Below are 11,536 nucleotides of genomic sequence, written 5' to 3' on the forward strand. Positions count from 1 at the left end.
ACAGTGTGATATTCTGTACACAGCGGGAGATCACACAGCGTGATATTCTGTACACAGCGGGAGATCACACAGCGTGATATTCTGTACACAGCGTGATATTCTGTACACAGCGGGAGATCACACAGTGTGATATTCTGTACACAGCGGGAGATCACACAGTGTGATATTCTGTACACGGCGGGAGATCAGTGTGAAGAAACCCAGTGCTAAGAAAGATAAAGACCAGGTTTACTAAACGGTGCCAAGATATAAAGTACTTTCTGTCGCATTCAGGTGAATAAGCTACAAACACGGCACGGCAAGGGGGGGAGCGCAGGGCGTAGTCTGTGTCGGCTCTCGCGGCCAGAATGACCACAGCCCAAAGCGCCTCAGTCCTCACACCCGGTTTTCTTTGTGACCCAGAGGAAGAAGTTGCACCGTGCCTGGGGGTTGGAAGAGTGACCCACAGGCCGGGCGCACACGTAAAACTGCCGGCCACAGGTTGGACCGGCCTTCTTGACCGTCCGCAGTACACAGGGCTCCCCGTGGCCCTTACAGCTGGGTGGGGGAGCGGGGCCCTTCAGCACAGACTTCCAGAAAGCGGCCTGGCTTTCCTTACGGACTAGCGGGGCGGGCAGCGGGTCCTGCTGGGTTGTGCCCTCTGCTCTCTCCCTGGCACATCGCGCTGGGTCACTGCTCCTCTCCTCCACCGCGGGGGCTCCTCTCCTCCCCTGCGAGGGCTCCTCTCCTCCCCTGCGGGGGCTCCTCCCCTCCCCCGCGGGGGCTGCTCTGCTCCCTACTGGTTTAAAGAAGCTCAGAAGGCTCCCTGCGCCCGCTCTGCTTTTCTTACCAGCTTTTCCACGCACTGCCTCCTGCGCCCGCTTACGGACAGGAGGGTGCTCGGCTCCTTCCCCAGAGCCCCGCGACTCCGGCAGCTCCCCGCCCGCCCCGGCTGCACCTTCCACATCTCTGTCCTTCCGCACCAGGAACTGGGACAACTTCTGCTGCCGGCCGGCAAATTCCGGCAAATACTTTGTGCACAGCGGGGGGCACCGGGCAGCCGGCACAGGGCGGCACCTCAAGACGGCCTTGACAGGGCAGTGGTCTGAGCCTTCTACCTCCGGCAGGAGTATGGAGTCCAGGAACTGCGTCTCCACCAGCCCCCTGTCCCCCAGGATGTAGTCTATGCGGGTGCCATAATTGGTTTGCCGGGCCCCGGAGGCGGAAGACCAGCAGGTGAAGGCGTTCTTCTGCGCGGGGTGGAAATAGCGGAAGCTGTCGAGGAAACGGCCGGAAGATTCCCGACCGGGAGTCACCGCAGAGTCTGGGTCCCCCACTCCGGACGCAACGGGCTCACCCACAAACTGGTTCAGCCACTGGCGCCCCGGGTTCTCCTCGAAGACCTCCTAGGGAACGAGAACAGCGAGATAAAACCAGGGGTGTGTGAAACGTCCTTCGGGCTCTTTCGATCCCAGCATAACAGAGCTCAGCATTCTGGTCTTAGATAAATACTCGCATACAATAGTACAAAATGGCGGCGACGTTCAAATAAGTTATAATACCTTCAAAGATGGTTGCATATTATTCTGTTCCTGAGAAAAATACTTATGTTTCTCATCTTGATGATATGCTGATAACCCTCTCACATCATTCTGGTGTAATCCCTCTGTCCTCCTCTAGCGACATACTGCTGGATATTTATCCAGATAATATCTCGTAGTCATCTCTTAGCTTCTACTAACTATTAACAGATAAGGTCCTACAGTTTAAAACCGATGTCATATCTGATAAGGAACTGCCCAGCCTCCATTCAAGATTATTACCTAATATGGCATGTCTTCTGGAAAGATCTTAGAGCTTCTGTCAATAAAATATGCCATACACTCCCAGATTGTATCAGCTCTAACCACAATGGTCTGTGGTCCCTCAAATATCACCCACAAGGGCCCCATGTTCAGACAACAGAGCACAGCTGCAATTCCTTATAACTCCAAATACTAGCCCAATGTAACTGAATCTATCAAAATATGTCAATTAACCACCATTATATAATCATATAATATAATATGAGCGATATAATATGTATTAAAGAAAGAATTGTTGCAAATCAGACAATATCATACTGTCTGCGTGGCATTTTGTCTTTATAGACCAGATTCAAAAATAATTACAATATAATAATATAACCGAATTTGAATTCTTACAATGTGATACGATTCCAATGCTGCGTCCTGCAAAACTAGGACACAGACCTACCAGTCCGTACGTGGATTATTAACCCCTTGGTTACTGCATGCGTTACGTGTCCATCCAGCAGCAAAGGGAAAGAAGGAGAAAGGAAAACAGCCACAAATGTGGAAAGAATTCAGGACTCACCAGGTCAGTGGGGTCACAGTGGTCAAGGGGTCGGTGTGAGGTGTTGACGTCTCCCAAGACAATCACATGTCTGAAACAGAGCAGTGCGACACCTTCAGAAGCGTGGAGATGTATCTCCCTCCAGTATCTAGCCTATGCCGGACAGCCTGCCCCCCCTCCTCCCTGGCCCCCGGTCTGTAGAATGGCCTCGGCTCGAGACTGCGCCGGACAGCCTGCTCCCCTGGACTTACCCCCCGGACTGTAGAATGGCCTCGGCTCGAGACTGCGCCTGATAGCCTACCCCCTTCCTCCCCGGCCCCCGGGACTTACCCCCCGGCCTGTAGAATAGCCTCGGCTCGAATCTGCAGGAGGCGATAGAAGCGGAGCTTGTAACTCTTGCGTTCAGGCTTCTCGGGGTCAGCGCGGGGGCAGTACACGTTTATCACGGTCAGAGTCTCCTCTCTATCCTCCGAGGTGCTGCGAAGGAGGAGTAAGAATGTCATGGAGATATATTAATGGCGATTTATTAGCCAGATCGACGTTCGGTCGTTAAATGGTTTTCAAGATCTGGAAGTTCAGAAACTTCGATCTGGCTAATAAGTCGCCATTATTTTTTTAGGTGGGTTTGCTGGTTCATCTCGGGGGAGAAGTGACACCAGTGATCCACAGCCCTGCCTCCCCCTGCATAGTCACTTAGCATACAATGCTTCCATTGCAGCCAGGGATTCTGGGTAATAACATGCAAATGAGCAGTGTCACCTTTTACTTCTTGTCCATATTAACGTGTAAGCTTCTACGTGCCGTATTACACCGCTTTGCAGCAGAGCCTGAGTTACAGAAGTGCTTGGTGTGGGTGAGTATACACACACACACACACACACAAAATTGTATTGCAAGTACAATAAATAAGTTTGCTTTGGAGAAGAAATTAGGTATTAAAAGCATTTCTTCCCAGTTAGTACCCAGCCTCATTCCTTATAATGTCATAGTGACTATATGGGGTTTCTTGATAATCCCCCCCAACCCCACAAACAAAATAGCCACATTTAGGAGGCACGATTAGCTGCTCCTGATCACACCTAATTATAAAAGATAATTTAGAACTTCGCTTGTGACACACGTAGGGAGACTTGGAAGGGGTTTGATGTCACTGTGTGATCAGCGAGCGCTTGTCCCCCCTCCCCTTATCGGCTCTCTGATAAGGACGGGGGGGGGGGGGCGGGCAAGGAAATAAGGGGAAAGAAAACACTTGATTGACAGACACTTCCCCATTCAGAGGCCCGTAAGAAATGTAACCGGCCGCCTGTGTGAGTCTGCACCTTTGAATCCAGCCTCAAAGAGGACATTAACTAAAGCTGGATTCTGTGCCCCGTGCTGAGCGGGCGAGAAGTGGGAGAGGTGCGGAGAACGTATCTGTGGGACAATTCCAGCTGTCTGCGAGCGAGTTACAGAGCAAGGGGTGAGAAAGCAATGCACAATCTGCCACCTTACAGGATGTGGTGCTGGGTGAGCACTGCTCTGCCCTCCTGGTCCAAGGACTGCAGCTCCTCGTCCACAAATCCCTCCGTGTTCCCATAGCAGCCGACTGATCCCCTGTGATTGGTCAGCAGCCCGGAGAGGCCCTCCTCAGCGGCCCATGGCGTCGTGCGACTCTTACAGAACGTAGCGACCCCTTCAAATGAAACAGAAGGACGTGCGTGTCGGACACAAGTGCGGAACACTCGACAAACAACACAACAGGAACAGGGTCCACACACACACCACTCTGGCAGCAGCAGACCGAGGCACGGGAAGGCGTTATTTGGACGTTATACGAGGACATACGTGAAAACGAGAAACAACGCAATGTATTTTTGTCCGGGTAAAATACTTGATAAATAAAAATAAACGTGTCTTAAGCAGATAGTGGTGTGAAGGCTTTTTAGATGCCTATAATGCACGGCTGTATTTGGGTGTGATCGGTCATTCCTGTTTTACCCGTAATTTGCAGCCAAGATCCGCTTGCAACTGCAGATTTCTTCATTCACACAAGAAATGTCAATTATCACCCCCAAAAAAAAATCATTCAGCTGAGGATTCAATATCATCCCAACGCGGACGATTCTCACTCAAAGCCTTCCACACGTAACAAACATTTCATAAGCAGACTAACACCAGGATCCTGGTAATACGGGGACAGCTGAGACTTCTACTGGACTGTACTGTTCCTCATCACACGCAGGGAAATACACAAATGTAAGCCGTGTGTATGCGTGGGATCTGCTCCTACCTGAGTATCCGCTCCTGGCACGGCTGAAGCAGAAGTAGGAGTTGTACCCTTCTACTATCGCAGTGGGTTCATCCAGGAGGTCCCCTGAGCACAAGCAGGAGAAAATAACCCTGTCATCCTCTGACACGCAGGAGTGTGCAACTCCCTGCACCCAGGCATTCACTTTCTAGGCTTGGGGATCTCATTAAAGATCACTCCACAGACTCGTTGCTATGAAAACGTCCGGCTGCAAAATGGGGTTGAGAATGCACAGTAGCTGCCGGGTTACTAAGAACGTTGAGATAACTCACCCCATCACGACTGACCCCATCATTGAAGCACTTACTGGTGACTTTAGTCTCCTGCAGACAGATAATATCAGCATCCAACGAGTCCAGGATTTCCTGCAGCCCTCCACGGGTCGCCCGGATCCCATTGATATTCCAGCTCACAACGCGCATCCTTCCGGCTGTGTTTCTGCTGCCGACACAAAAACAGGTCCCTTTAATACAAGGGGGGGACAGCAACAACACGGTGCAGTGATGCTTAGGTCCGCTACACTGGCTCGGGGGGCTCCAGGTCTGCAAATCAGGTTGATTCAGTCCTGATAGTCTGTTAAATCAATATGATTTCCCTAAATAAAAATTAACCGTGCTAATAGCAAGGATTTGGATGCATTACATTTTTTGTATTGTGTGTGCAAATTGATCAAACGTTTTTTTTTAACTTTACCGCCCCCCCCCCCCTCCTTATCAGAGAACCGATAAAGATAAGGTTCTGGCTGTACAAATGCTTGCTGATCAGAACTAGGAGCAGCCAGAGGAAATCAAACCCCTCTGAGTCACCGTGTTTACATAATGACTTTAAAATACTTATAGGTGTCATGTTTGGGTAAAAATACATCACCCAGATGCGACCCCTTAGTACACTTTGTACCTAGGAGGAACTGCCTCTAACATGTCACTGTGAAGTCTCCTAAAGACTGACTCCTCAAGAGAAAAAAAACAGGACTACAAATACCAGACATTGTGGATAAAGGAAACAGATTAGCACACCCTGTATTTCCCTGATAATTGGAGCATTAATGGGGTTAATCTTTGCTTCTTTTAATAAACTGAATTTTTTTTTGTATCACTGCACTCACGGCCACTTAATACATGCAATGTCACAGAGTGTCAGCACATGTTATATACACACCCACCACTCGGATCCCTGTCCCGCTGGGGGTGATCCCTGACCGACTGGGGGGATCCCTGTGTGGCAGATCACTGCTGGGCGCGATGTCACACTTCCCGCCAGCTGACACTCACAGGGAGCCATGCTGCTGAGCGCCGGCGGCGCGGGGAAAGGACGTCATCACCCGGGGGCGTGGCAAGGGAAGCCTGTGCAGGCTGAGGCGTGAGGGGGGCTGAGGCGTGAGGGGGGCTGAGGCGTGAGGGGGGCTGAGGCGTGAGGGGGGCTGAGGCGGGGAGGCGTGAGGGGGGCTGAGGCGGGGAGGCGTGAGGGGGGCTGAGGCGGGGAGGCGTGAGGCGTGAGGGGGGCTGAGGCGGGGAGGCGTGAGGGGGGCTGAAGCGGGGAGGCGTGAGGGGGACTGAGGCGTGAGGGGGACTGAGGCGGGGTTGGCGTGAGGGGGACTGAGGCGGTGAGGCGTGAGGGGGACTGAGGCGGGGAGGCGTGTGGCGTGAGGGGGGCTGAGGCGGGGAGGCGTGAGGCGTGAGGGGGGGGAGGCGTGAGGGGGACTGAGGCGTGAGGGGGGCTGAGGCGGGGAGGCGTGAGGCGTGAGGGGGGCTGAGGCAGGGAGGCGTGAGGGGGGCTGAAGCGGGGAGGCGTGAGGGGGACTGAGGCGGGGTTGGCGTGAGGGGGACTGAGGCGGTGAGGCGTGAGGGGGACTGAGGCGGGGAGGCGTGAGGCGTGAGGGGGGCTGAGGCGGGGAGGCGTGAGGCGTGAGGGGGGGGAGGCGTGAGGGGGACTGAGGCGTGAGGGGGACTGAGGCGGGGAGGCGTGAGGGGGACTGAGGCGGGGAGGCGTAAGGGAGACTGAGGCGGGGAGGCGTGAGGGGGGCTGAGGCGTGAGGGGGGCTGAGGCGTGAGGGGGGCTGAGGCGTGAGGGGGGCTGAGGCGTGAGGGGGACTCAGGCGGGGAGGCGTGAGGGGGACTGAGACGGTGAGGCGTGAGGGGGGCTGAGGCAGGGAGGCGTGAGGGGGACTGAGGCGGGGTTGGCGTGAGGGGGACTGAGGCGGTGAGGCGTGAGGGGGGCTGAAGCGGGGAGGCGTGAGGGGGACTGAGGCGTGAGGGGGACTGAGGCGGGGTTGGCGTGAGGGGGACTGAGGCGGTGAGGCGTGAGGGGGACTGAGGCGGGGAGGCGTGAGGCGTGAGGGGGGCTGAGGCGTGAGGCGTGAGGGGGGGGAGGCGTGAGGGGGACTGATGCGTGAGGGGGACTGAGGCGGGGAGGCGTGAGGGGGACTGAGGCGTGAGGGGGACTGAGGCGGGGAGGCGTGAGGGGGACTGAGGCGGGGAGGCGTGAGGGGGACTGAGGCGGGGAGGCGTGAGGGGGGCTGAGGCGTGAGGGGGACTGAGGCGGGGAGGCGTGAGGGGGACTGAGGCGGGGAGGCGTGAGGGGGACTGAGGCGGGGAGGCGTGAGGGGGACTGAGGCGGGGAGGCGTGAGGGGGACTGAGACGGGGAGGCGTGAGGGGGACTGAGGCGGGGAGGCGTGAGGGGGACTGAGGCGGGGAGGCGTGAGGGGGACTGAGGCGGGGAGGCGTGAGGGGGACTGAGACGGGGAGGCGTGAGGGGGACTGAGGCGGGGAGGCGTGAGGGGGACTGAGGCGGGGAGGCGTGAGGGGGACTGAGGCGGGGAGGCGTGAGGGGGGCTGAGGCGTGAGGGGGGCTGAGGCGTGAGGGGGGCTGAGGCGTGAGGGGTACTCAGGCGGGGAGGCGTGAGGGGGACTGAGACGGGGAGGCGTGAGGGGGACTGAGACGGGGAGGCGTGAGGGGGACTCAGGCGGGGAGGCGTGAGGGGGACTGAGACGGGGAGGCGTGAGGGGGACTGAGGCGGGGAGGCGTGAGGGGGACTGAGGCGGGGAGGCGTGAGGGGGACTGAGGCGGGGAGGCGTGAGGGGGGCTGAGGCGTGAGGGGGGCTGAGGCGTGAGGGGGGCTGAGGCGTGAGGGGGACTCAGGCGGGGAGGCGTGAGGGGGACTGAGACGGGGAGGCGTGAGGGGGACTCAGGCGGGGAGGCGTGAGGGGGACTGAGACGGGGAGGCGTGAGGGGGACTCAGGCGGGGAGGCGTGAGGGGGACTGAGACGGGAAGGCGTGAGGGGACTGAGACGGGGAGGCGTGAGGGGGACTGAGGCGGGGAGGCGTGAGGGGGACTGAGGCGGGGAGGCGTGAGGGGGACTGAGGCGTGAGGGGGACTGAGGCGGGGAGGCGTGAGGGGGACTGAGACGGGGAGGCGTGAGGGGGACTGAGGCGGGGAGGCGTGAGGGGGACTGAGGCGGGGAGGCGTGAGGGGGACTGAGGCGGGGAGGCGTGAGGGGGACTGAGGCGGGGAGGCGTGAGGGGGACTGAGGCGGGGAGGCGTGAGGGGGACTGAGGCGTGAGAGGGACTGAGGTGGGGAGGCGTGAGGGGGACTGAGGCGTGAGAGGGACTGAGGCGGGGAGGCGTGAGGGGGACTGAGGCGTGAGAAGGGCTGAGGCGGGGAGGCGTGAGGGGGACTGAGGCGGGGAGGCGTGAGGGGGACTGAGGCGGGGAGGCGTGAGGGGGACTGAGGCGGGGAGGCGTGAGGGGGACAGGGGTGGGGAGGCGTGAGGGGGACTGAGGCGGGGAGGCGTGAGGGGGGCTGAGGCGTGAGGGGGGCTGAGGCGTGAGGGGGACTCAGGCGGGGAGGCGTGAGGGGGACTCAGGCGGGGAGGCGTGAGGGGGACTGAGACGGGGAGGCATGAGGGGGACTGAGACGGGGAGGCGTGAGGGGGACTCAGGCGGGGAGGCGTGAGGGGGACTGAGACGGGGAGGCGTGAGGGGGACTGAGGCGGGGAGGCGTGAGGGGGACTGAGGCGGGGAGGCGTGAGGGGGACTGAGGCGGGGAGGCGTGAGGGGGGCTGAGGCGTGAGGGGGGCTGAGGCGTGAGGGGGGCTGAGGCGTGAGGGGGACTCAGGCGGGGAGGCGTGAGGGGGACTCAGGCGGGGAGGCGTGAGGGGGACTGAGACGGGGAGGCGTGAGGGGGACTGAGACGGGGAGGCGTGAGGGGGACTCAGGCGGGGAGGCGTGAGGGGGACTCAGGCGGGGAGGCGTGAGGGGGACTCAGGCGGGGAGGCGTGAGGGGGACTGAGGCGGGGAGGCGTGAGGGGGACTGAGGCGGGGAGGCGTGAGGGGGACTGAGGCGGGGAGGCGTGAGGGGGACTGAGGCGGGGAGGCGTGAGGGGGACTGAGGCGGGGAGGCGTGAGGGGGACTGAGGCGGGGAGGCGTGAGGGGGACTGAGGCGGGGAGGCGTGAGGGGGACTGAGGCGTGAGAGGGACTGAGGCGTGAGAGGGACTGAGGCGGGGAGGCGTGAGGGGGACTGAGGCGTGAGGGGGACTGAGGCGGGGAGGTGTGGGGGGACTGAGGCGGGGAGGTGTGAGGGGTACTGAGGCGGAGAGGTGTGAGGGGGACTGAGGCGGGGAGGTGTGAGGGAGGCTGAGGCGGAGAGGTGTGAGGGGGACTGAGGCGGGGAGGTGTGAGGGGGACTGAGGCGGGGAGGTGTGAGGGAGGCTGAGGCGGGGAGGTGTGAGGGGGGCTGAGGCGGGGAGGTGTGAGGGGGGCTGAGGTGTGAGGGGGGCTGAGGCGGGGAGGTGTGGGGGGACTGAGGCAGTGAGGTGGGGGAGGTGTGAGGGGGACTGAGGCAGTGAGGTGGGGGAGGTGTGAGGAGGACTGAAGCGGGGAGGTGTGGTGGGGGGGACTGTGGCGGGGAGGTGTGGGGGGGACTGTGGCGGGGAGGTGTGGGGGGGACTGGCGGGGAGGTGTGGGGGAGACTGTGGTGGGGAGGTGTGGGGGGGACTGGCGGGGAGGTGTGGGGGAGACTGTGGTGGGGAGGTGTGGGGGAGACTGTGGTGGGGAGGTGTGGGGGGGACTGAGGCAGTGAGGTGGGGGGGAGTGAGGTGAGGGGGGACTGAGGCAGTGAGGTGGCGGAGGTGTGAGGGGGACTGAAGCGGGGGGCCTGTGGCGGGGAGGTGTGGGGGGGACTGTGGCGGGGAGGTGGGGGGGAGGGAGGTATGAGGGGGGACTGAGGCAGTGAGGTGGGGGGGGGAGTGAGGTGGGGGGGGAGTGAGGTGGGGGGGGAGTGAGGTGAGGGGGGAGTGAGGAGGGGGGACTGAGGCAATGAGGGGGCTGAGGCAGTGAGGTGGGGGAGGTGTGGGGGGACTGAGTGGGGAGGTGTGAGGGGGACGGGAGGAGGTGTGGGGGGAACTGAGGCAGAGAGGGGGAGGTGTGGGGGGGACTGAGGCAGAGAGGAGGGAGGTGTGGGGGGGACTGAGGCAGAGAGGAGGGAGGTGTGAGGGGGACGGGGGGAGGTTTGAGGGGGAGGTGTGGGGGGACTGAGGCAGAGAGGGGGAGGTGTGGGGGGGACTGAGGCATAGAGGAGGGAGGTGTGGGTGGGACTGAGGCAGAGAGGGGGGAGGTGTGGGGGGGACTTAGGCAGAGAGGGGGGAGGTGTGGGGGGGGACTGAGGCAGAGAGGGGGGAGGTGTGGGGGAACCGAGGAAGTGAGGTGGGGGAGGTGTGGGGGACTGGGGCAAAGAGGGGGAGGTGTGGGGGGGGACTGAGGCAGAGAGAGGGAGGTGTGGGGGGGACTGAGGCAGAGAGGGGGAGGTGTGGGGGGGACTGAGGCAGAGAGGGGGGAGGTGTGGGGGAACCGAGGAAGTGAGGTGGGGGAGGTGTGGGGGACTGGGGCAAAGAGGGGGAGGTGTGAGGGGGACTGAGGCAGAGAGAGGGAGATGTGGGGGGGACTGAGGCAGAGAGGGGGAGGTGTGGGGGGGGACTGAGGCAGAGAGAGGGAGGTGTGGGGGGGACTGAGGCAGAGAGGGGGAGGTGTGGGGGGGGGACTGAGGCAGAGAGAGGGGAGGTGTGGGGGGGACTGAGGCAGAGAGGGGGAGGTGTGGGGGGGGACTGAGGCAGAGAGAGGGGAGGTGTGGGGGGGACTGAGGCAGAGAGGGGGAGGTGTGAGGGAACCGAGGAAGTGAGGTGTGGGGGACTGGGGCAAAGAGGGGGAGGTGTGAGGGGGACTGAGGCAGAGATGGGGAGATGTGGGGGGGGGAGGTGGGGGAAGTGTAAGGGGGTCTGATGGAGAGATGGGAGGAGATACTGACACAGTCACGTACAAAAACAAAGTCACAGTCACAGACAGAAACACAAACTAAAACATGCACTGAGATCCACACAGACACACTGTGATACAAACAGACACACTGTGATACAAACAGACACACTGTGATACAAACAGACACACTGTGATACAAACAGACACACTGTGATACAAACAGACACACTGTGATACAAACAGACACACATGCAAGAGCAAACACACAAAGTGACAGACACATTGACACAGGTTAAAAAAAAAGTTACACATGAAGATACATAAACTTACACAGAAACATGCACAAACAGGCACACACACACCTACAGCGCATACACTGGTACAGATACTGATACAAAATCACATACTATATGTGCACACACAGATGCATTTACAACACACACACAAACAAACTAACACGATGTCCCCAATCAATATAAAATATGTATACCTTTACATTTTAAAAAGTGTAAATCAGAGGGCTCTTCCTCCTCTGACACTGAAGGGTTAATATCTGCCACACGGCACAGGTAAGAATAATGTCCCCCGCCCCCCCCCCCCCCCCCCCAGGAGAGGAGGGGGCTCCCATGTTTATACCCAGGGAGTAAATAACACACCCTCAC

At 59.8% G+C, this 11,536-nt stretch overlaps 1 protein-coding gene across 5 annotated transcripts in view; it reads right to left on the reverse strand.

The window, feature by feature from the left end:
- APEX2 (apurinic/apyrimidinic endodeoxyribonuclease 2) overlaps window positions 1-5,938 on the reverse strand; it is a 112,620-nt gene extending 106,682 nt beyond the window's left edge. The window contains exons 1-7 of one of the 5 annotated variants that reach the window (XM_075578402.1): window positions 5,784-5,938; window positions 4,929-5,062; window positions 4,604-4,687; window positions 3,826-4,006; window positions 2,665-2,811; window positions 2,356-2,425; window positions 208-1,385 (exon numbers count right to left, since the gene is read on the reverse strand). In XM_075578402.1, the coding sequence (XP_075434517.1) occupies window positions 369-1,385; window positions 2,356-2,425; window positions 2,665-2,811; window positions 3,826-4,006; window positions 4,604-4,687; window positions 4,929-5,062; window positions 5,784-5,902 (1,752 nt within the window). In that variant the 5' untranslated portion in view covers window positions 5,903-5,938 and the 3' untranslated portion in view covers window positions 208-368. Of the gene's footprint in view, window positions 1-207; window positions 1,386-2,355; window positions 2,426-2,664; window positions 2,812-3,825; window positions 4,007-4,603; window positions 4,688-4,928; window positions 5,063-5,779 lie in introns of those variants that run through there. The other 4 variants (XM_075578401.1, XM_075578405.1, XM_075578404.1 and 1 more) reach the window with 4 other exon arrangements.
- Between the last annotated feature and the right edge of the window lie 5,598 nt (window positions 5,939-11,536).

This window comes from Ascaphus truei, chromosome 21, assembly GCF_040206685.1.
Source record: "Ascaphus truei isolate aAscTru1 chromosome 21, aAscTru1.hap1, whole genome shotgun sequence".
Taxonomy (NCBI): domain Eukaryota; kingdom Metazoa; phylum Chordata; class Amphibia; order Anura; family Ascaphidae; genus Ascaphus; species Ascaphus truei.